The 23,154-nt window shown below is 50.5% G+C and overlaps 3 protein-coding genes across 7 annotated transcripts in view; 1 reads left to right on the forward strand and 2 right to left on the reverse strand.

The window, feature by feature from the left end:
- The first annotated feature begins 577 nt into the window (after nt 1–577).
- Nucleotides 578–6,408, forward strand: NAGS (N-acetylglutamate synthase). 3 transcript variants are annotated; one of them, XM_053569030.1, is made up of 8 exons: nt 578–2,460; nt 2,997–3,271; nt 3,384–3,597; nt 3,927–4,107; nt 4,651–4,822; nt 4,917–5,099; nt 5,347–5,508; nt 6,028–6,137. In XM_053569030.1, the coding sequence occupies exons 1-7, from the start codon at nt 2,071–2,073 to the stop codon at nt 5,501–5,503; spliced, it is 1,572 nt and encodes a 523-aa protein (XP_053425005.1). In that variant the 5' UTR covers nt 578–2,070; the 3' UTR covers nt 5,504–5,508; nt 6,028–6,137. The 3 variants fall into 3 exon arrangements, with proteins under 3 accessions (XP_053425005.1, XP_053425004.1, XP_053425006.1); XM_053569029.1 differs by having other exon boundaries at nt 579–2,460; nt 5,347–6,168; XM_053569031.1 differs by lacking the exon at nt 5,347–5,508 and having other exon boundaries at nt 582–2,460; nt 6,028–6,408.
- Nucleotides 6,409–7,606: 1,198 nt separating this feature from the next.
- On the reverse strand, nt 7,607–16,778 carry TMEM101 (transmembrane protein 101). 2 transcript variants are annotated; one of them, XM_053569033.1, is made up of 5 exons: nt 14,699–16,778; nt 11,733–12,078; nt 11,271–11,451; nt 9,400–9,546; nt 7,607–8,644 (listed from the first exon to the last, which is right to left on the reverse strand). In XM_053569033.1, exons 2-5 carry the CDS (start codon nt 11,867–11,869, stop codon nt 8,336–8,338), a joined length of 774 nt encoding a protein of 257 aa, XP_053425008.1. In that variant the 5' UTR covers nt 11,870–12,078; nt 14,699–16,778; the 3' UTR covers nt 7,607–8,335. The 2 variants fall into 2 exon arrangements, with proteins under 2 accessions (XP_053425008.1, XP_053425009.1); XM_053569034.1 differs by having other exon boundaries at nt 11,693–12,078.
- Nucleotides 16,779–19,853: 3,075 nt separating this feature from the next.
- Nucleotides 19,854–23,154, reverse strand: part of LSM12 (LSM12 homolog) — a 30,835-nt gene continuing 27,534 nt past the window's right edge. Inside the window, exons 4-5 of one of the 2 annotated variants that reach the window (XM_053567779.1) lie at nt 22,555–22,681; nt 19,854–21,538 (exon numbers count right to left, since the gene is read on the reverse strand). In XM_053567779.1, coding sequence (XP_053423754.1) covers nt 21,446–21,538; nt 22,555–22,681 — 220 coding nt within the window. In that variant the 3' untranslated portion in view covers nt 19,854–21,445. The remainder of the gene's footprint in view (nt 21,539–22,554; nt 22,682–23,154) is intronic. The other variant, XM_053567780.1, reaches the window with a different exon arrangement.

The following is a 23,154-nucleotide window of genomic DNA, read 5'->3' on the forward strand; positions in this document are numbered from 1 at the left end:
GACAGAGTCTTACTTTGTTGCCCTTGGTAGAGTGCTGTGGCATCACAACTCACAGCAACCTCCAGCTCTGGGGCTTAGGCGATTCTCTGCCTTGGCCTCCTGAGTAGCTGGAACTACAGGAGCCCACCACAAGGCCTGACTGTTTTTTGTTGCAGTTTGGCCAGGGCCGGGTGGTGGTCAGCGCCCTACTCACAGGCGCCAGCCGAGAGGGCCCTATTTCCTTTTCTAAAACAGTGGGCAGCGCCTGTGGCTCAGTGAGCAGGGCGCCGGCCCCATATACCGAGAGTGGCGGGTTCAAACCCGGCCCCGGCCAAACTGCAACAAAAAAATAGCCGGGCGTTGTGGCAGGCGCCTGTAGTCCCAGCTACTTGGGAGGCTGAGGCAGGAGAATCGCGTAAGCCCAGGAGTTGGAGGTTACTGTGAGCTGTGTGACGCCATGGCACTCTACCAAGGGCGATAAAGTGAAACTCTGTCTCTACAAAAAAAAAAAAAAAAAAAACACAGGGCGGTGCCTGTGGCTCAAGGAGTAGGGCACCAGTCCCATATGCCGGAGGTGGCGGGTTCAAACACAGCCCCGGCCGAAAACCAAAAAAAAAAAAAGAACAGAGTCAGACTGAATCAGAGTGTACCTGAGAACAGAATGTAAACTGACAGTGCTCTGAGGTTGGTAACATAGTATTAAGTAACATTGAATCACATCCTGTGAAAGTTTCCAGTTTTTCAAGTCCTTTCCAAATCTTGTTTAAGAATATGGACCTGCACCTGTGGCTCAAAGGAGTAGGGCGCCAGCCCCATATAACGGAGGTGGCGGGTTCAAACCCAGCACCGGCCAAAAATTGCAAAAAAAAAAAAAAAGAATATGGACCTGCACTGGGGCACAGTGGTTAACGCCTGTAATCCTAGCACTTGGGAGGACAAGGCGGGTGGTTTGCCTGAGCTCACAGGTTGGAGACAAATCTGAGCCAGAGCGAGACCCTGTCTCTAAAAATAGCCAGGCTTGGCTTGGCTCCCATAGCTCAGTGGTTAGGGCACTGGCCACATACACCAAGGCAGGTGCATTCGAACCCTGCCCAGGACTGTTAAGCAACAATGACAACTACAACAAAAAAATAGCTGGGTGTTGTGGCAGGTGCCTGTAGTCCCAGCTACATAGGAGGCTGAGCCAAGAGAATTGCTTAAGCCCAAGAATTTGAGGTTGCTATGAGCTGTGACACTACAGCACTCTACCAAGGGCAACAAAGTGAGACTCTGTTTCAAAAAAAAAAAAAAAAGAAAAAAAACAGAGCATGGACCTGGTGGCTCTGCTGTTAATCCCAGCACTCTAGGAGGCTGAGGTGGGAGGATTGCTTGAACTCAGGAGTTCCAGACCAGCTTGAATAAGAGTGAGACCCCCATCTCTACAAAAAATAGAAAGTGCCTGAAGTCACTTAGGAGGATTAGGAGGGAGACTTGCTTGAGGACAGACAGCATGGACAACATAGCAAGACTTCATTTCTAAAAAAATAAAAACAAACATAAATTAAAAAACAAAATTTCTCTAGGTAGTACCCAGAAGCTGGAATTTGGCAAACTCAGGATCATTCCAATCCTCTCTGACCTCAGTCAACAGCAAGGCTGCCACTCCTCCTCCTTACTTCTACTCTTCCCCCAACTTCTCATTCAACCCTGAGGCACGTGCTAACTGCCACCTGCTCTCCCTTCTTACCCTAGTCAGAGTCCCCTTTAATCATCCAAGACTCCAAAGACTTCCAAAGCCACCCCTGGGTGGGCTGAGCCTTTCCTGGAACCTGCTTTGGCAGCAGATTAAAGACACCCCGCCAACCCTTAATCACGGCCTCATGACTCCAGATAGCGGGTTCAGTCCCTTCAGGGGCAGAGATCCTGGTGGCTCCGCCCACTGACCTGTGGCCTGACCCTCCTCAAATGCACCCAGAGGCGACTCCCGGCCCCCTTCCTGGACCCCGCCCCGGATTGATCCAGCCCCGCCCCGCAGCAAGTTAAGAGCCCCCCAGTGCCCAACGCTCCAGAAGGTTGCCACTCTTGAGGCGTCAAGCGGATTTAGTTGTCGTCATGGCGACAGCTCGGCTGGCCGCAGTCCTCCGGGCCGCGACTGTGGGCAGGAGGCTGCACGGCTCCCGAGGCACTGTCGGCGCCCGGAGGCTGAGCTGCAGCGCTCAGCGGAGGGCGGCGGGGAGCGCCAGCCCGGGGCGCCAGCTCAGCACAGCCTGGGCGCAGGCCCAGTCCCCGCGGGAGGAGGCAGAGGAGCCATTGTGGGCGCCGACTCCCGCGCCCCCAGTGGTCTCTGAGTCCTCCGAGCCTCCGGCTGGCCGCTCACTGGTGCAGCGGGACATCCAGGCCTTCCTGAACCAGTGCGGGGCCAGCCCGGGGGAGGCACGCCACTGGCTCATGCAGTTCCAAACCTGCTATCACTCCGCGGACAAGCCCTTCGCAGTCATCGAGGTGAGCATAGCATCGGCTTTGTCACGGCAAGGGGATGAGGGCTGTGTGGAGACATTTCGTCCGGCCTGGCAGCAACGGCTGCACATTGCGCAGCGGAAGAGAGGGGGCTCAGAAGAACCTAGTAGACAAGTGCTAGGGATGGGTGAGGTTGTGTGCTCCACCAGAAGCCTCGCACACAGTCCGAGTGAGCTTGGGGACCTCAAACCGTAAGGTGGGATGCTCTGTAGGCACCCCACCGTGGGCGCAGTTAGTGGTTCAAAAGGATCTGGACTGGAGCCGCTTGCATTACCCCTGGCCCCAAGGTGTCCCTGAGTCCAAGGTCGAAGGGAGGAGCGGAGGGAGGAACTCTAATATGAGATAAGGGAGTGGGAAGACCCAATGGGGCAAAGGGCGGAGCAGGTGGGCACCAGTGGCCAGAAGCGGGGCCTAATAGCTTCATGTGAAGCGTGGAATCACCTAAGCGACCCTAGAACCAGGCTGTAGGACTAAGCAGCTCAGGGCAGTGTCACCCCCACTGAATGTCTCCTCTTCCTCAGGTGGACGAGGAGGTGTTCAAGTGCCAGCAGGCGGTATCCAGTCTGGCCTTTGCCCTGGCCTTCCTGCAGCGCATGGACATGAAGCCTCTGGTGGTCCTGGGGCTGCCCGCTCCCACGGCGCCCTCGGGCTGTCTTTCCTTCTGGGAGGCCAAGGCGCAGCTCTCCCAGAGCTGTAAGGTGCTGGTGGACGCTCTGCGACACAACGCCGCCACTGCAGTGCCTTTTTTTGGCGGCGGGTCGGTGCTGGGCGCTGCTGAGCCAGCTCCTCATGCCAGGTTAGTGCTGGCCCTACCTGCCCTGGCATTCTCAGGGCGCGCTACTCCGCCAGTCCTGCCCAGTCCGGCGGACCTGAGGGTCCCCCTCTCGAGCACCACGTCTGGCCCACAGCTACGGCGGCATCGTCTCGGTGGAGACTGACTTGCTGCAGTGGTGCCTGGAGTCGGGTAGCATCCCCATCCTGTGTCCCATCGGAGAGACCGCTGCACGCCGCTCAGTGCTTCTAGACTCGCTGGAGGTGACCGCGTCTCTGGCCAAGGCATTGCAGCCCACGAAAATCATCTTCCTCAATAACACAGGCGGCCTGCGCGACACCAGTCAAAAGGTGCGCGGCCCCACCCTTCACACGCTCCCCTCGCTAGTCTGGGCCTGCCTGTCTGAGCACCCTCTCTGGAGCCCCTCGCACGCCTCCCTGACTGGCCACACGCAGAGTCCCTTGCAAGCTGGGTGGGTAGGAAAGCCGAGTGGAGCTCCTGGAAGGGAAGCAGTTCAGTCCCTGGTGCTCAGATCTGAGCCCTCGCTGGCCAGGGACTCCCAGAGGAAATAAGGGCAAGAGAGCCAGAGAGGACAAGTCAGTGGGGCAGGCCTGGGAGTCAGGGGAGCGGTCCGTGCCCGGCTGTGGGCCAGAGGCTCACCCTCTCGCTCTGGACGCAGGTCCTCAGTAACGTGAACCTGCCCGCCGACCTGGACCTGGTGACCAACGCCGAGTGGGTGAGCACCAAAGAACGGCAGCAGATACGGCTCATCGTGGATGTACTCAGCCGCCTGCCTCACCACGCCTCGGCTGTCATAACTGCCTCCAGCACGCTGCTCACCGAGCTCTTCAGCAACAGGGGTGAGGATCACCAGCGGGCAGGGGCTGGGTCTCGGGAGTGAACCTTCCCCACCGGTCTGGAAGCTGCAGGGGGACAGCACCGCAAGAGCTTCCAGCTCCTGCCCAAACCTTGTGGAGATGAACCTCACTAGGATGGAATTTGGGAGGAAAGAGGTGGGCGGGGCTTGAGGGGGCAGACCCGTGGGTGGGCGGGGCTTGTGCGTGGGACCTGGCGGACAGTACTAGATTGTGGGAGATAGGCGGGTGGGTGGGACCAGGGGCGGCGAGGATGGACGTTGGGAAGAGGCGGGGTTAAGAGAAGTAAGTGGGACTACAGGCGATGGGCGGGACTTGGGAGACAAACTCTGCTTGGGAAAAGCATCTCCTTGAGTAAAAAATAAGAATACACCACAGAAGGCACTTCATTGCAGATGTCCCTGAGAGGGAAACTCAGACCGCCAGCCCCTACCCTACTTGCAGCCCCCACTGGGCGGCACGACGGAGGAATAGGTGGGGCCGGGTTCCCCGCCTTAACCTGCCCCTCCCGCCTCATCTCTGCTGCAGGGTCCGGGACCCTGTTCAAGAACGCTGAGCGGATGCTGCGAGTGCGCAACCTGGACAGCCTGGACCAGCGCCGTCTCGTGGGCCTGGTCAACGCCAGCTTCGGCAAGAAGCTCCGGGACGACTACTTGGCCTCGCTGCGCCCGCGGCTGCACTCCATCTATGTCTCTGAGGGGTGAGCCTGCAGGCCCCAGGGGGCGCAGTCCGAGGGACACAGGTAGCTTTGGGACAAAGAGAAGTCAAAGCCTGCTTCTCTCTTGATGCACCAGGTACAACGCGGCAGCCATTCTGACCATGGAGCCGGTACTGGGGGGCACCCCGTACCTGGACAAATTTGTGGTGAGCTCCAGCCGCCAGGGCCAAGGCTCCGGCCAGATGCTCTGGGAGTGCCTGAGGCGGGACCTGCAGACGCTTTTCTGGCGGTCTCGGGTCACCAACCCCATCAATCCATGGTATGTCCCGCCCACCCTCACCTTTCCAGCCTTTGCCAACCACGCCCCTAGGTTCACCAGCTGAGAAGCCCTCCCTTCTCCAGGGAAAGGCCCTGCCCAGCGTCGCACTGGTGACATTTCCCAAGGTGGCAACCCACAGGGAGCCTGGGATTTCCCTAGAGGTAGACCACACCTAACCCTGCTTTCTTAAAGCAAGTGGCACCTTCTAAGCCTCACACATCCTAAAACCCTTCTGGTTCTATTCCAGGCCCTTACACCTCCAGTGGGACTCCCCCTCGCCCCTCATCCCTTATCACTCTGCTGTGTGGGCACTAAGAAGTGCACAACCCTCCCCTCTGCTGCACAGTCAAGGCCGGGTGGAGAGAGCAAGGAACGTCCTCACTCTGACCTTCCTAGCTCTATGACTCTGGCAAGTTATCTAACTTCTCTGAGCCTTAGCTGCTTCTATGAAATAACAATACCACTCAGGCCCCCGCTGTGAGGATAAAATAACAGGTCCTAGACGGGTACATAGCAGGTAGTAGGTCCTCAATAAATGTTTTGCAAAAACAGAATCTGTGCTAGGCACAGTGGCTCATGCCTGTAATCCTAGAACTCTGGAAGGCCAAGGCAGGTGGATTGCCTGAGCTCAGGAGTTCAAGACCAGCCTGAGCAAGAGTGAGACCCCATCTCTACTAAAAATAGAAAAATTAGCTGGGTGTTGTGGTGGGCATCTGTAGTCCCAGCTACTCAAGAGGGTGAAGCAAGAGGAGCTCTTGAGCCCATGAGTTTGAGGTTGCTGTGAGCTATGACAATGTCAAGGTACTCTACCCAGGGTCACTGAGTGAGACTCTGTGAAAAAAAAAAAAAAAAAGCCAGAATCAGTGAATAGTGAATACTGAACACTGGCCTTACTCTAAAAGCTTTCACTTAACTGCCCCCAACCCAGGTACTTCAAGCACAGCGATGGCAGCTTCTCTAACAAGCAGTGGATCTTCTTCTGGTTTGGCCTAGCAGATATCCGGGACTCCTATGAGTTGGTCAACCATGCCAAAGGGCTGCCAGACTCCTTCTGCAAGCCAGTTTCTGACCCAGGCAGCTGACCTTCACCATAGACTCTGCAGGCCCTGGGACAGCCAGGGTGAACCAAAAGCCACACCCCGAGGGTGACCCCAGGCAGCCACAGGCTGAAAGGGGCTCATTGGCTGAGTGATCTGTAGAGGAATCAGCAGCCTTGGCTCTACCAAGAGTGGTGCCCAAGTGGGACAAGCACAGGAAGGAGGGGTGCCCACCTAAGCCCCTGACTTGCCCCAAAGTCAGGCAGATGGCTTCAATATTTAACCTGGGAATGGGGGTGGGGGTGGGGGTGCCTTCCAGGGCTACTCTCAGGGCTAATCTGAAGAGTGGGCCAGATTTCTGTGGCCTCTGTGCTGTGTTTTGAGATTCTCTTGCCCAAAATATCACCCCTGCCTACCTGATATTCTTTTTTTTTTTTTGGCCGGGACTGGGTTTGAACCTGCCACGTCCAGCATATGGGGCCGCCCACTTGACCACAGGTGCTACCCCCTACCTGATATTCTACCATTCATTTTAATTCCTTTGGCTCTTGCAGTGATTTTCCAGGAGGTATTGATTAAAACACAAATACCTGTCTATGAGTCAGCTCACAGTTGAAAGGAAGTTAGTTACCCTCTGGGAATAAGATCTTGAGGGCTGGAGACCAAGGGACTTCTGGGGGAGTCAAGGACCCAATGAGATGGTGGGCCCCAGGATGACTTACCTGGGTGTCAGCAGCCCTGAGGAGCTTCCCATCCCTAGGCTATTCCACAGACCAGGCAACAGCAGCCTAGCTGTTGTGCCCTCATCCCCACAGTTCCCTTTCCAGGCGAGGTTCAGGGCCAAGCCCAGACAGGTGTAGGTCATCTTTCACCTGCAAGAACCACAGCTAGGACTTCTTCTGGGACTACACTTTTTGTCACAGGTGCAAGGAAATGAAGGGACACATTCAATGAAGAGACCATCAAGGCACAGCAGGGGCAGTGATAGAACCCAAGAAGCCTCCTCCAGGGAATGGGTCATGTTGAGTACACATCTGGGCTTGGGTATGAGATAGGTCTGACCTGGAATCCAGCTGTGCTAGTCTGGATTTGCTCTGTGGCTTTAGACAAGCTGCTCACCTCCGAGCCTCCATTTCCTCATGTGTAAAATGTAAAATACTCAGCTTCATAATAGACACTGAATGGTAGTTCTCTAGCTGCTCTCACCAAAGATTTCTTTAAAAGAACGAGCTCCAAATGGGGAGGAAAAGACAAGAGGGATTGGGGTGAGAGAGCAAAAGCATATAGTACTGTGAGGATTTTGAGAGTCTTAAAAAGAGCTAAAGATCCGTGGGAAATTCAGGAACAGGGGAAAAGTCATGGGAGGACCAAGGTGGGGCTTAACCAGATAGGGTCTTTGAAGAAACCCAAGATCTGTCTGAGCCAGCGGCAAAGTGCCCTGTGGGGAGAACAGTGAAACAAAACCAAATGTCTATATAAAATGTTTATTTTTGGAGGACTGTGTGGTCTGGTGTTTGGGAGGGCATTCAACCCCCACCAGGCCAACCACAGAACTGGAGACAGAGGTGGCATCAGGGGAAAAACTGGCCACTGCCTGCTCCACCCCCGCATAGCCCAGAGCAGACCAGGTCCTGCTCTGCTGTCAAGGTAGGTGACACAGAGTTGGTACCGTTTCTGTCCCAGCATATCCTGAGAATCCACATGACTTCTGTGGTGCCCAGGCCCTTTGCTCCTCCTGGGCCTGATGCACATGTGTTGAGTTTCCACAGACTCGGTCTCTGGAAAGCACAGCAGAGCCTACCTGCATCTGCTAGGTTCAAAAAGGAATTTTTCATATTTGCTCACTTCTGATCTCCACCATCTTTCCTTGTCTCCCACTCTTAAGATACCCACACCCTTGGCCATCTTATTCCCTTCCCAGGGCCAGGAGGCCCAGGGAGCAGCTGGCCTCAGTTCTCCTAATAAACAAGAAAACGAAAAACCTGTGAGGCATTAGTGCCAGGGCTCCCACCTTCCCAAGGGTCAAGCCCAGGCTGGGAAAAAGACCGGCCTCTTAACAATGCAAAAAAAGAAAAAACCAGCAAGGAATCAAACAAACAGACCAAAAAGTATAAATAAACAGCAACTGGGCCAGCAAGGAGGAAGGCAGGGTGGCCCTCAGTGGCTCCCTGCGCCCATCTCAGCCTCTCGCCGTGCAACTCAGCCGTCAGTGGCCAGGATGACAGCAGCCCCAAAGATGCCCACACTCTCTCCAAGGAGCTTCATTTGGTTCCAGAACTCAACACGCCGCATGTTGTGCCAATAAGCAACATTGCCATCAATAAGCAGCATGACTGGGGGCAGCAGTACAGCCAGGATCTGGGCAGCCAGGGTCACGTAGTAGCCCGACAGGAAGGCCAGGGCCAGGATGCCATACAGCACGAAGAAAAGCTGGATCATCAGCTCCCCTCCTGGGAGATGGTTCAGATACGCCAGCCGGTCCTCCTTGCTGTGCTGCAGCGAGTAGGCCTGGAGACATACCATCCTCTAAGACTCACCAAAAAGGCTGAGAAGGCTGTCTGGGAAAGGCCACCCATGAGACTGAGATGGCACCTATAAGTCAACCCCTGCAAGGTAGGCTTCTGACACCCCACTCAGATGGGGACTTTAAGACAAAGGAAAGCCTTTATCTCCTCCTCAGACTTTGTAAGTCCAGGAGGTTACGGACTATGTCTCCCCTCACCCTGGGGGCTATGGAGGGAAGAAGTGTGTCTCCAGTCAGACTAGAGCTCCCACCTCCAAATAAACCATGAAAGCCTACACAGCGTGGCACAGGAGATGTAATACCCAGTAACTAAGATAAGGCCCAGTGGCTTGGGCCCTCCCCTAGTACCAGGGAGTACCATAACTGGCTACCCCAGGAAGCTCCATCAGCCCTAGGGGGCAGAATCCCAGTTGGGGCCGCCAAACCACTTCTTTGTCCCCTCTCCTAGCCCTCTGGGGGCTGGAGCCATGAGAGAATCACTCCATTTTATTCTCTTGGTTCATAGGGTTGGGATTGAATGGTCAATCCAATTTCTTCTCTACCTGGCGGCAATAATGTTTGAAGAAGGAGCTCTCAGCCAGGTCTCAGGCATTTGGAAGGCCCCTAAGGCCTGGAAACTGGCCAGGCAATTCCCAGGCCCCAAGCCTTCAGGAACTACATGCAAAGCCTTGTTCTGCTAGGCCTGGGCTCACATCTCACTCCTAGCCAGGCACCTCCAACCAACAGACCCCCAACCTACCACACAGATGAGGTAGATGCCCAGGAACACCTGGCCGGTGGACTGTAGGGAGCGGCTGCGGGGTTTCCGACGATACAGCTCCCCAGCACCGCTGGCAAGCACAAGAAAGCCACCGATGACGGCAACTGTGCGAGAATACATACGGACCTAGGCCGAGCAAAGGGACCCCAGTCAGGAACTGCAGCCACCACATTTCTCCTGGCTGCCCAGAGTGCAGAACTGCCATTCTTTACACATCCCATTCCATCTGATGAACCCTCTTACCATTTCCAAGCTTGGTGGACAGTAATAGCAGAGATAGATAATTATTTTATACAGAAGTGGAAACTGAGACCCAGAGGAATTGAGAAAATTATCCAAGATCCTACAGTAAGTGGCAGAACCCAAACATGCTGTATTTACCCTCTCCCTATCCCCACGTCTGCAGACTCTCATCCTGGTGTTTTTTCTCTGTATCAGTGGTTCTCAACCTGTGGGTCAAGACCCACAGGAATTGTATTCAAGGGCGGTGGCATTAGGAAGGTTGAGAACCACTGCTCTATATGGTACAAGGTCTATTCCATTAAAACAAAACAACAACAACAACAACAAAAAGAAAACAAAACAAAAAACAGGGCCAGGAATAGTGGCTCAAGCCTGTAACCCCAGCACTTTGGGAGGCCAAGGCAGGAAGATTGCTTGAGGCCAAGAGTTTGAGACTGGCTTGGGCAATATAGTGAGATCCTGTTTATAAAAAAAATTAAAAATATTCCCCTAGTGTATCCTTGTTGATTTGTTTATGGCCTTTTATGAACTGCCATTTTCTAAAATTTTTTTCAATAAAAGGAAAGAAAAAAATATATATATATTAGCCAGACATGGCAATGCATGCCTGTAGTCCTAGCTACTTGGAAGGCTGAGGCAGTAGGAACACTTAAGCCCAGGAACTTGAGGTTGGAGTGAATTACAATCTCACCACTTCACTCCACCCTGGTTGACAGAGACCATGTCTCAAAAACAAATACCCACTAATCTCCCTCCCCTACTGGACCGTTGGTCCCTTCCTTGAGGGTAGTGCCTTTGTGCAAACTCATCTGCAAGCCTGCAGCACCTGACACAGGTTCTGGCAGTTACGGGCTTAAATGCTATGCTAAGATTAATTACATTGAACCCGCCAAGGTCCCTTTTGCCCTATGACTCTGAGATTACTAGATTTAATGGTTTAAAGATTCTGGGAACCAGGCCAGGTGAGCTCAAGCCTGTAATCCTAGCACTCTGGGAGGCCGAGGAGAACGGATTGCCTGAGCTCACGGGTTCGAGACCAGCCTGAGCCAGAGCGAGACCTTGTCTCTAAAAATAGCCAGTGTTGTGGCAGACGCCTGTAGTCCCAGCTACTTGGGAGGCTGAGGCAAGAGAATCGCTTAAGCCCAAGAGTTTAAGGTTGCTGGGAGCTTAAATTATAGAGTGAAGCCAAGGCACTCTACCGAGGGTGACAAAGCGAGACTGTCTCAAAAAAAGATTCTGGGAACCAGGTGACTTCTGGTTCCACCAGTATGTTAACTAACTGTCGGGTGACTTTGGGAAAATGTTTCCCATCTCCGGATCTCAGTTTCCACATTCTAGAGGGGAGGTTTGCGTTTGCGTTGTCGCTAAGATCCTTCCATTTCTGCGATCTGTAATCTCTACAAACCTGGAGAGGTTCCGCCCTCCCCGTCTTCACACAGTTTCCATTTCTGCGATCTGTAATCTCTACAAACCTGAAGAGGTTCCGCCCTCCCCGTCTTCACACAGTTATCCACCAGTACAGCGCATCGCCCAACAACTGCCCTGAGCTTTGGCCGCTGACTCCCCATCACCCACAGCGAAGCCCCTTCTAGGGCGGAGGCGCTCACCTTCAGCCAGTCCCCGTAGTGGACGTAGCCCCCGATGTAGGCGGCATAGGTGCTAACGGCCAGCTGGAGTGCAGCCCCTAGCGCGAACCAGCGCCGCTTCACTCCAAAGGACATGAAGCTAGCACACAGCACGGCCGCCCCCATGTCGAAATACAGATAAGGCACTGGGATGTCGGGCTTCCTGCGAGCCAAGAGTGGGAAGCAACGAGGACAGAATGAAGGGAGAAGAAGAGCCCCTGAGTTCCCACAAGCTCAACTGCTCCCCCGAACTGGAGCCCCCTCTCAAGGCTAGAACCGCCCCACCAGATCTGGCCCGGACCTTACAAACGAGGCCTCAATTCCTCCCAGTCCAAAGGCCCCAACTTTTGGCTCCCAACTTCTTCCCCACATCACCGCACCCCCGTTCCTGGGACGAGCCGTACCGCCCCCCACCGCGTCCGGCGGCTACATGGGCCTTCTCACCGGCGCGCCTCAGCCCTCTCAGCATACAGCATGAGTTGGCTGAAGCAGCCCCAAAAGGGACATCGTGTGAGCAGCACCGAACCCAACTGCATGAGCAGCTGCAGCATCCACCGTCTCGAACCTATTTCAGACGCCATTTTGGGAAAGGGCAGAAAGGGCAGCGGCTTCACTCCGTCAGAGAGGCCGGCGCGAAATGGGCACGAAACTTCCGGGTGTCTCGCCTTTTCTTTTCCCCTCCCGCCGGGAAACAACGTTGTCTATTCTAGTTCCGACACGAAGGAGGTGTTCCCGCTGCGAACTTCAGTCTTCCCCCTGCCCATGGAGACTTCTGGGCTTTTCATTGTACCTGCAAAATTGAAAACTAGACTAGAGAAAGGAACAGTGGGGTCAGGACATTATAAGTCTTGGAATGTGTAATTTCATGTATTGAAACCAACTGGTCTTTAAATGCAGCCAGACCTAGGCTCTAATCCCAACTCCAACCCTGTAATTTTGGACTCATGAAATGGAGTTAATGATATCTACCTCAGAATTGTTTGAAGTTTAAATGTGGCAGATTTGATCCTAGCACATAGTAGGGGTTCAATAAATGGTACACACACCAGAGGAAATTTCCCTGCTTCTATTAAGTTCAAATAAAGGGGGTCCTTCTGGCTCAGTCACCTGGTTGGTCGTGGTCCATCCCCTAAGAGAGAGATCTAATGTGGACATTTGGGACCTCTCAAATCAGTCTATTTTCACCAGCTCCCATGCTCTCACACTAGCCCAAGTTATCATCTTTTGGCAGTTTTAACTGCAGCAGCCTTTCAACTGGTCTTCCCTACTCACCTTTGGACTCTTCGAAGTTTGTTCTCAGCTCCTAACATAACTACCCTCCTTTTGAATCACTTAGCAAAGTGGCAATGATATATTTGTGATTTATTTTTGATTTATTTTTTGAGACAGTCTGTCACCCTGAGTAGAGTCCACTGGCATCGTTATAGCTCACAGCAACCTCAAACTTCTGGACTCAAGCGATCCTCCTGCCTCGGCCTCCTGAGTAGCTGAGACTAAAGGTACGAGCCACTGCATCTGGCTAATTTTTCTATTTTTAGTAGAGACCAAGTCTTGCTCTTACTAAGGCTGGTCTCAAACTCCTGACCTCAAGCAATCCTCCTGCCTTATCTTCTAAAAATGCTAGGATTATGAGCGTGAGCCACTGCATCCGGCCTGCGATTCTTTTATTAATGACAAACTTCCCCCACAAGATTACAGGCTCCATGAGAACAAATACAGAGTATGATTTCTGTTTACTATTTATGGATGTTCCTTGACTTACAATGGGGTTACATCCCCCATGGACTCATCATCAGGTAAATATATATTAAGTTAAAAATGCACGGCTTTACAAGAAATGGTTTCTAGTGAATGCAAATCACATTCACACCATCATATATTTGAAAAATCCTAAATCGGCCAGGCATGGTGGCTCACACGAGCTCAGGAGTTCGAGACAGACTGAACAAGATACCCAATCTTTACTAAAAATAGAAAAATACCCACGCATTGTCGTGGGTGTTCTCAGTACCAGTGACTTGGGAGGCAGAGGCAAATCCGAGATCACTGGGAGCTAGGCTAAGACCATGGCACTGCAGCTAGGGCAACAGAGTGAGAATCTGTCTTAAAGAAGAAAAGGGAAAGGGAGGGGAGAAAAGAAAAGAAACGAAGAAAAATCCTAACCATCCTAAATTAGGTACCATCTGTACATCCCTCAGGGCCTAGTATACAGGATACACTCAGGAAATAAGTGCCACACAGATAAATAAACAAAAGGTGTTATCACTATGTCTAGTTCATAGTAAGGTGTTCATAGATATCTACTGAAAAATGGGGAAAACTTCCAGGCGGTTTGGGGTTGTCACCAGAGATGCCACCACCTATCATACTGCACACATAAATCCATTAACACATGGGTTCACCCTCCAATGTTGAAGGTTAAGACCATGAAAACACCCTCAATAGGCCATTTAATTCATAAAGTCTACTTCCAATTCTGTGGGGAGGGGAGAAGGGGCTCATGTACAAATGATTCCTGACCATGTGAATTAAAAATTACCAGTCAGCCACTAGAAGGTGGCCAACAAAACACCTTTTCACACTTCTTTCTTAACAGTCATTAGGATATGGCTATGTATAGCAGAAAAAAAAAGTGTGAGAGAGGATATACTGATAGAAAGAACTAGGCAATGGGATTGTATGTGTGGGACTGTATGTGTGCTGGGGGATGGGGAGATCTGTAAGCAAAGAAAAAGTCTGGGTTAAAAGTCATTTCGACTACCTCCACCCATGAGCAACCACCACACAGAGCAAGTTTTCTTTATAATACAGGCAAAAGGTACAGAATCATCTTTCCAACTGGTTTCATTTTTCAAGTCTCTTCACCCATCTGATTTAATGCACAGCCCTAAAGAGTTGGACCAAACTGGGACTATGTATAGTAAGTCCATAAAATAGCCCTAGCAGTCTGCTTGGGCTGTCCCCACAGGTGCAATGCTCCCATCTTAGCAACCAGATTCTACTCAAATCTCCATCAGCAGAGGCCAGAGATAAATCTGAGAAGGATGATGGAGATCAGAATGAAGGAAGCTTTCCTTGGTACCCACAGCACCTCAATTCCTCTGGGTTTAAGTCCCTCTCTTTTACTACTCTCTTTGCCAGAGGGGTAATGAGAAGGAAAGAATTAGGGGTCAAATCCTAGTTTCTAGGGTGGGGCAGATGCCAGCCTTCTGCTAGGTCAGGGAGAGACAAGCGGACACTGCAGGATCTGAGAAATGAACACAGCCATATGTTCCTGCCTGCCTCTATTTTTCCCACCCCTTCCCTGCAGGCACCTAACCCCATGGACCTCTGAGGAAATTCCCTTTTCCTCCTCCTAATTCTCTCCGCTCTTCTTTAGCACCCTGACTTCCCTCTGCAACACCCCTCACCTCTCCACGGAGGTTCCCATCCTGTCCAGGGCCCTGCCTGCGTTTATGCTCAGCCATAATCACAGCCACAGCGAGCAGCATGGTGCCTGAGATGCCAAGGAGAGTGGCCATCTGGGCCAGGCAGAGCTGGAACTAGCACTTCAAGTTGCCTAGGTTGGCCACATGCAATCCAGCTTCCTGAAGATTCCCGGCAGGTCACAGTTGTATGTCCAAGGGTTTTTGACCAGTGGCAGCTATAAACCTGCTGTCCAGATAGCGGCTACTGCCTTGAACTTGAGGTGATACAGTCAGTTGTCCATGAGATAGTCCCAGTGCCCACAAGGCTGTAAATGCCTCAACCTCCAGCTCATTTTTGTTCCCAGCCAGAAAGACAATTTCCAAGCCTGGCAGGGATACCAAAATAGTGCCTTTCACCCACTGCAGCTGGTTCCCAGCCAGGATAGGCAGAAGAGGCCACCAAACCCTGCTGTAGGCAGCTAGTTGAGGCTCAGATTGAGCTGCTTAAGGCTCCCCAGACCCCATTGGGTACTGGGGAGCAGGGTGGTGAGTAGGTTGTGAGACAGGTCGAGACGAAGCAAAGAGCCCAGGGTGGCTGAGAAGTCTGGGGCAGGAGGGCCAGTTGGGAGTGAGGACTAGCCGCTTCAGGCAACTCAGGTGCCCTAGGGCTCCACCAGCTACATCTTGCAGGACATTGTGAGAGAGCAGCAGACCCCATCTCCAGAGGTCTTAGAAGGCACCAACAGGCAGGTGGCTGAGATTCCTGTGGTTCCAGCTCCAGGAGCCAGGCTCTATAGGGGAAATTGGGAGGAAGGTTGAGCAGGTGGAGGCCCCTACAGCCCACCACACTGCCTGTGCTTGGGCAGGTGCATGGTGCTAGACATACTGCTGCCAGATTCCTGAAATTAGCCAAATGCAACCATCAGGGCCACTGCCATAGTGTCAGAAAGTGGACACACCCACCCCATGCTTGTCCAGGAGGGGAAGGGGAGAGGATGGATCAGGCGCTCATGTATGCTGAGACCTTCATGCCTCTCCTTCACCTGGGACCCTGGGCAACCATGTTGACACTAAGGGAGAAAAATACAAGTAGATACCATTCAGGAGTCTCACCATTTGCTGGACTCCCAGCATGGTCTCAAGGATACAATCCCTTCATCTCCCACAATTTTACCTGTCACTGAAGCTTCTGGTAAGAGCTATCTCAGGCCCCAGCATCCTGATCACCTCCTCCTAACCATCCCTCATGCCCTTACCTCTTAGATGAAAAGCAATTAGGGAAGATGGCCTTTAATCCAGGGCACCCCTTACTTACTCTCACCCACACCCCACAACACTGACTTTTAACAGGGCCCCAGCAGAAACTCTGCCTTTCCCAGCCCCTAAACATTCACTCAGTCACTCTTCATACAGCCAGCATTTCCAGAATTACCATTCTGCAAAAGGTCTGCACAGAAGTCCGATGCACTCACCTATGTTCCTAGGCAATACCTGCTGAGTGCAATCCCAGCCCAGGAATGGCAATGGAAAGAATCTCAGCTCTGCTTTCCTGCCTCTCTAGCCTCCTGTCAAAGCCCCACCTTCAAGAGCAATAGAACAACTAGCTCTCAGGGAAGCCACAGCCCTGAGATGGGTATATAGGACAAGAGGAGGAACTCTCCAAAGCCTCGTGGCCTTGTACCCAGAGGAGCAGGACCCAATCCTGCCTAAGAGTGGTGCCCTCTACCTCGTTCATCACTCACTTCTGGAGACCCATCTCCACTCTCTGATCAGGATGGCAGCTTCAGATTCCTTTGGGGCCCTTTCAGGTCAGGAAGTAGTCAAGTGTCTCCTCTTTCATTCTATGCTGCCTCCCTAAGAAATCTGCCAATGTGGCACCTGTGGCTCAAGGAGTAGGGTGCCGGCCCCATATACCGGAGGTGGTGGGTTCAAACCGGGCCCCGGTCAAAAACTGCAAAAAAAAAAAAGAAAAGAAAAGAAATCTGCCAATGTCTATAATTCACTGAGGTCTTGTCTGGACACAAAGAAAGGGAATGCTTTTTTTTGTTCCCATTAAGCCAAAGGTCAGAAAACTCCACGCTGGCCTGTTCAAAGAATATCCAGCATCTCCTGAAACAAGGTATTTGCGTCTCCTTACCCTAGGAGCAATTAGTGGCAGAGGTGAAATCTGACATTATTCAGCCCTGCCTGAATCCAGGCAGGCTTCTAACCACTAACCAACAGTCATCCAAAACTGGGCCACTGTTTCCCAGGCCAGCCAGCCAGTCCTTTAAGTTAAGGTCAACTAGATAAGACAAAAGGGGTCAATAACATAGATTATCTCAGAATAGTAAGAGCAGCAGAGCTACCACTAACTTAGGGTCTGAACCTTTGGTTGATCTCAAGCCTCTCTGCACTAATTCAAGTAACCTGGTTCAAGCAAATTATAATGGAAAACTTCAGGAATCAATGCCAATAATCTTTAAGAAAACATTACCAACACAAGATTATAAGAGCCTTGAGCTCAGCAAAAATTCGGCTCAGCGCTGATAGCTCAGTGGTTAGGGTGCCAGCCACACACACCCAGTCTGCCAGGTTCAAACCGGGCCAAGGCCTGCTAAACAACAACTACTACAACAACAGCTGGGCATTATGGCGGGCATCTGTAGTCCCAACTTCTTAGGAGGCTGAAGCAAGAGAATCGCTTAATCCCAAGAGTTTGAGGTTGCTTGCTGTGAGCTGTGATGCCATAGTTCTCTACTGAGGGTGACATTGTGAAACTGTCTCAAAAAAAAAAAAAAGGCGGTGCCTGTGGCTCAATGGAGCAGGGCGTGGGTCCCCTATGCTGGAGGTGGTGGGTTCAAACCCAGCCCTGGCAAAAAAAAAAAAAAAAATTCCCATTTTCAAGTCACACAAGTACAACAAAAGTTAAAAAACTTGGCCAGGTGCAGTAGCTCAGGCCCTTAAATCCCAGGCACCCCTTCCTTACTCTAACCGATGCCCCACCTCACTGGCTTTTCATAGGGCCCCAGGAGAAACTCTGCCTTCCCCAACCCCTAAACATTCACTCAGTCACTCTCATATAGAAGTTAAGGTCAGGCAGGGTGTGTTGGCTCACGCCTGTAATCCTAGCACTCTGGGAGGTTGAGGCGGGTAGATTACTCGAGCTCACAAATTCAAGACCAGACTGAAAAAAAAAAACAAGACCCGGCGCCTGTGGCTCAAGTGGCTAAGGAGCCAGCCACATACACCTGAGCTGGCGGTTTCGAATCCTGCCCAGACCCACCAAACAACAATAACGGCTGCCACCAAAAAAAAAAAAAAAAATAGCCGGGCGTTGTGGTGGGCACCTGTAGTCCTAGCTACTTGGGAGGCAGAGGCAGGAGAATCGCTTGAGCCCAGGAGTTGGAGGTTGCTGTGAGCTGTGATGCCACAGCACTCTACCCAGGGTTACAGCTTGAGGCTCTGTCTCAAAAAACAAAACAAAACAAAAAACAAGACCCCGTCTCTACTAAACACAGAAAGACTGACAGTTCGGTGCCTGTGGCTCAAGCGGGTAAGGCATGAGCTACATATACCTGAGCTGGCGGGTTTGAATCCAGCCCAGCCCCGCCAAACAACAATGACGGCTGCCACCAAAAAATAGCCAGGCATTGTGGCAGGTACCTATAGTCCCAGCTACTTGGGAGGTAGAGGTGTGTGAATTGCTTGAGCCTAGGAGTTGGAGATGACCGTGAGCTGTAATGCCACAGCACTCTACCCACGGCAACAGCTTGAGGCTCTGTCTCAAAAAAAAAAAAAATTGAGGCAAGAGGATCACTTGAGCCCAAGCTGGAGATTACTGTAAGCTATGACACCACAGCACTCTAGCACTCTACCCAGGGCAACAACTTGAGACTTTGCCTCAAACAAAAAAAAAGTCAAGGTCAACTAGACAATAATAATCCTAGCACTCTGGGAGGCCAAGTCAGGTGAATTGTCTGACCTCAGGAGTTTAAGACCAGCCTGAGCAAGAACGAAACCCAGTCTCTATTAAAACTAGAAAAACTATCAGTGTAACCTGGCTTATTGAACCCTCAATGAATCCCCAACAATAAAAAAAAAAACTAGAAAAACTAGCCGGCATTGTGGTGGGCACCTGTAGTCCCAGCTACTTGGGAGGTTGAGGCAAGAGAATCACTTGAGCTCAAGAGTTTGAGGTTGCCATGAGCTATGATACCACAGCTCTGTCTCAAAATAAAAAAAATAATAATTTAAAAAACACCAAAAATTAACAAAACTCGGGGTGGCACCTCTGGCTTAGTGAGTAGGGCACTAGCCCGATATACCAAGGGTGGTGGGTTCAAACCTGGCCCCATCCAAACTGCAACAAAAAAATAGCTGGGCGTTGTGGCAGGCGCCTGTAGTCCTAGCTGCTCAGGAGGCTGAGGCGAGAGAATCACCTAAGCCCAGGAGTTGGAGGTTGCTGTGAGCTGTGACGCCACAGCGCTCTACTGAGGACGACAAAGTGAGACTATCTCTAAACGAAAAAAAAAATTAACAAAACTGAAAAAAGGCTCATTGAACATGTTATGTCTGAGCAGTTAACTTAAAACATAAGGACCACTAGGTGCCCGCATGAGTTCACAAGTTACATTCAAACAACTGTATATTTTGTTGTTTTTTTTTTAATTGAGTCTCACTTTGTCATCCTCAGTAGAGTGCTAGGGCGTTCACCACAACGCCCAGCTATTTTGTTGTTGTTGTTATTTAGCAGGCCTAGGCTGGGTTCAAACACACCAGCCCTGGAGCATGTGGCCAGCGCCCTAACCACCAAGCAATAGGCGCCCAGCCAGAAGCTCAGTTCTAAGTTCTGATCAATGGCAGGTGGACATGAGTTTACTCCCCAGATCTTTTATCATGTGTGCCTCCAATAAGTCCTGTGACAAACGCTCTTATGTAGGTACACACACCTTTTTCCTCCATACTCCACTTACACACAACTCCAAACCCTGAATCCCTTCTTAAACACTTTGCAGTGTATTCCTGGATGAATTCTCAGGGGGTGAAAAGAGAAAGTAAAGAGTAGGAAGCAGAGATTCTAAAGAGGAAAGTCAAACCAAACAGGCACATCCTCCTGGGATGCCTCGAATCCCCTCCCTTTGGAGCCTCTAAAGTATGCACAAACCCGAGACATGAGTGATGGTTAAAAAAAATTGGGTTTTATTGTTTTTGCTAAACAATACTAAAAAAAAAATTTCATTTTGAAGGCAGGGCTTGAATTATTTAATTTTGATCCATTTATTTAATTAAAAAAAAAAAGGAAGGGGAAAGAGATCATGGCCAAAAAAATAGTAGTTAACCCCCACCCCACCCCCAAAGCTCTAGCCAGTCACATGAGCATCACCCATATCCCACTCAGTGCCTGATAATCAGATGGTGGCATACTCTGCCCCATGAGACTGCCTGAGGGCACAGGGGCAATGGATGCCAGTTTTAGCTCTCAGCAGGTTAGTCAAACCCAACAAAGTGGTGGGCTAAAGTCCAGAAATTCTTTCTAGGTTTCTGCCCAATGGCTGAGCAAATACAAACTGTCATAAGCTTGTAAAATTAAAGGGAGGTGGAAGTGGGGCATAAGAGCAGGAAGATGGCAGAAGAGAAACTGTAGGGTGGCCAAGCTTCTTCCTGGGCTAGTGGATCTGGATATAGATTTAAAGAGAAGTCTGGGTAGATGGACTCCAAGTTTCCTATAAAAGAAAATCATCCCTCAAGGAGGAAGAGCTGAGATGTGCCATGCAAAACAAGCTCTCCCTGCAGAGGCACAGGAGGAAGGGCAGCTGACTCTCTCCATTTGGAGAGAATGGTAAGGAGATTCCTTCTAGTACCATGTAGTAAGACAAAAGGCAGAGGGCGAATCCTGAGGTTTGGGCCAAATGTGAGACTGATGCACACACAAAGACTAAAAGCCATCAGGAACCCTCAAAGCCAAATCTCATCTGCATACACTGGCTCTACAAAGTGCTGCAGGAGATTCTTGCTGTGAACGGAGTTAAGCTAGTTGCCTGGCTATGGGTGGTGGGAAGGGCAATACATTTTTATTTTCAGAGGGATGAGGTGGGAAGAGCGGCCATGATCTAGTAAAAAGAGACCTGCAAGAAGCAGAAAATATTTAGAGAACATTTTAATATATATTTTCATATATATATTTAAAGTTAAGAAAAATAAAACTAATTCAAGCCATGCCCTGTGCAAAAAAAAAAAAAAAAAGAAAAAAGAAAAAAAAAGGAAAAGGAAAATAAAAGAAAAGAATTAAAGCAAGACCTCTGTCTTCTCTGGTCTCAACTTAAAAATCACAGTCAGCTTGTTACTTTTATTTTAGAAGAAAAGATGTAAAAGTTTCTTTCAATCACTCAGAAGACAAGTGTTGCCACTTATAAAAACAGAATGGCAGGAACAGACTAGGAAAGGAAAGTAGAAGTAAAAGGGCAGAGTGGGAAAGAAATTTTCAAAAATAAAATTAACAAGGTGACTGCTCCAGAAGGGGGGCTGTGAAAAGGACATGGTGGACCGAAGTCTGTTAGTCAAGTAATGATTCAACTTTTAAATTATTCTCTTGTTCTTTTTTGTTGGGTGTTTTGTTTGTTCAAGTCTAAGATTTGGAAATGCTGACCCTTTGTTAACAAGAGCCAACAGGACATATAGGATCCCTTCCCTCCCCCGGCCTGCCTCCGCTGAAGCCACCACCACCGCCTCCTTGGCTGGATGCTGGAAGAGTCCTCCATGTATATGGACTCAGGATGACAGGGTAGCCTCCTTCTGTGGTTGCTGGGCTTGTGAACGTTGCAGTATCTTTTGGCTTTCCACATCTCTAAAATGTTTTTCAACCTGAAAGAGATCAAGCAACCAAAGTCAGAAAAGGAGATGGACAAACAAGGTTTCCCAAACAATCCAGTCTAGACTTCAACAGCCCCATACCGGCTATCCAGCCCATGAACTCTTGCTGTCTGTTGGCCTTCCCAACCACAGGTGGGCAAGGCTCTTGTTTCAGCCACATTTTTTTTATAGCTTTCAATAAGAGTGATTAGGAGTTGAATCTACAAGCTAAAATATACAATCAAATGAGGAAAGATTATAGTGACTAACTCTTAACTCCTCCTCCCTTCTTTACTAAGTACAGAATACAAAGCTCATAGGAATTAGTCTTACGCTTTTCACATCCACAATGTTGGTCTCTCAATATCCCTCACAGGGGCTTGGTGCCTGTAGCTCAAGCAGCTAAGGTGCCAGCCACATACACCGGAGCTGGTGGGTTCTAATCCAGCCCAGGCCCGCCAAACAAAAATGACAACTACAACCAAAAAATTGCTGGGCATTGAGGGGGGCACCTGTTATCCCAGCTTCTTGGGAAGCTGAGGCAAGAGAATCGCTTAAGCCCAAGAGTTGGAGGTTGCTGTGAGCTATAACGTCACAGCACTCTACCCAGGGTGACAGCCTGAGACTCTGTCTTTAAAAAAAAAAAGGGTAGGAGTGTGTTTTGATGTGTTTCTATAAATGCTGTACCACAATCTAATAAGTCAGGTGACATATGTAGGGTCAGACGCACCAACAGTAACTAGCATATATCAACCAGCCCTTCCTAGAAGGGCACATGCAGCTGACAGCCTGGGATGAAAGGAACTGCTCAGGCCCCATTCCATCACATTATTCCACATCACCCATTGGATCCATCCCATAGGAAATGTCCAAGCCACAGCTGCAGAGCCCAGTGTAAGGAAGGCACCGAAGCCAGATACAGCTGCTAGAGGTGGCAGAGATTATAGCTCGATGTCCTGCTCTGACCCTGAAGGATGAAGGCCAAAGAACCACCCTCTTCCCTAAAGTTGCCCAGCTCCTTTACTTACTATTTTGCGTACATGGCTCAGTGCACTCCCCTCTTTGCCTTTACAGTTTTCCACTTGATATGGGGGTGTAATAACAACTTCTTCCATGACTACAATGTTTTTTTCTTGCCATTTACAGTCTTTAATGCTGAAAGGAAAAGAGAGCAGGTAAAATGTTACTCCTTGGGGCACTTTGCACCTCTAGCCTGTTGAATAAGTAAACTTCCAAAGGCTAACCCCAAGTTCCCACCCCTCAACAACTACAGCCAATAGCTCACAGAGAGGAATAGCCAAGAAACATTCCCTGGGCACCACTGGCTAGGAAAGCAATGAAACTCATGCATATTATTCCAAGAAGAGCCCAGAACTGTTACTCTGAAACACCAAGGACCCTGGAGAACCATAAAAAACTTGATAGTAGCCACAAAATTCCAAACTAAATTTAGTTATAAATAGCTAGGCTCAGAGGCCACTAGATTCAAGTTAGGTAACAGCCCTGGGCAAAAGTTGGTAAACTTTTTCTATCAAAGGTCAATCAATGAATATTTTAGGCTTTGCAGGCCATATGGTCTGTGCCACAACTACTGAACTCTGCCATTGTAGTACACAGCAGCCACAGGC

The sequence above is a fragment of the Nycticebus coucang genome, chromosome 18 (genome assembly GCF_027406575.1).
Source record: "Nycticebus coucang isolate mNycCou1 chromosome 18, mNycCou1.pri, whole genome shotgun sequence".
Classification (NCBI taxonomy): Eukaryota; Metazoa; Chordata; class Mammalia; order Primates; family Lorisidae; genus Nycticebus; species Nycticebus coucang.

Coding starts and splice junctions, on each gene's coding strand:
- NAGS (XM_053569030.1), top strand. CDS start 2,071: ATGGCGACAGCTCGGCTGGCCGCAGTCCTCCGGGCCGCGACTGTGGGC. Junction 3,272..3,383: donor GAGCCAGCTCCTCATGCCAG/GTTAGTGCTGGC, acceptor TCTGGCCCACAG/CTACGGCGGCATCGTCTCGG. Junction 4,108..4,650: donor CGAGCTCTTCAGCAACAGGG/GTGAGGATCACC, acceptor TCTCTGCTGCAG/GGTCCGGGACCCTGTTCAAG.
- TMEM101 (XM_053569033.1), bottom strand. CDS start 11,869: ATGGCGTCTGAAATAGGTTCGAGACGGTGGATGCTGCAGCTGCTCATG. Junction 11,452..11,732: donor GAGAGGGCTGAGGCGCGCCG/GTGAGAAGGCCC, acceptor CTTGGCTCGCAG/GAAGCCCGACATCCCAGTGC. Junction 8,645..9,399: donor GCATCTACCTCATCTGTGTG/GTAGGTTGGGGG, acceptor GTATGTCTCCAG/GCCTACTCGCTGCAGCACAG.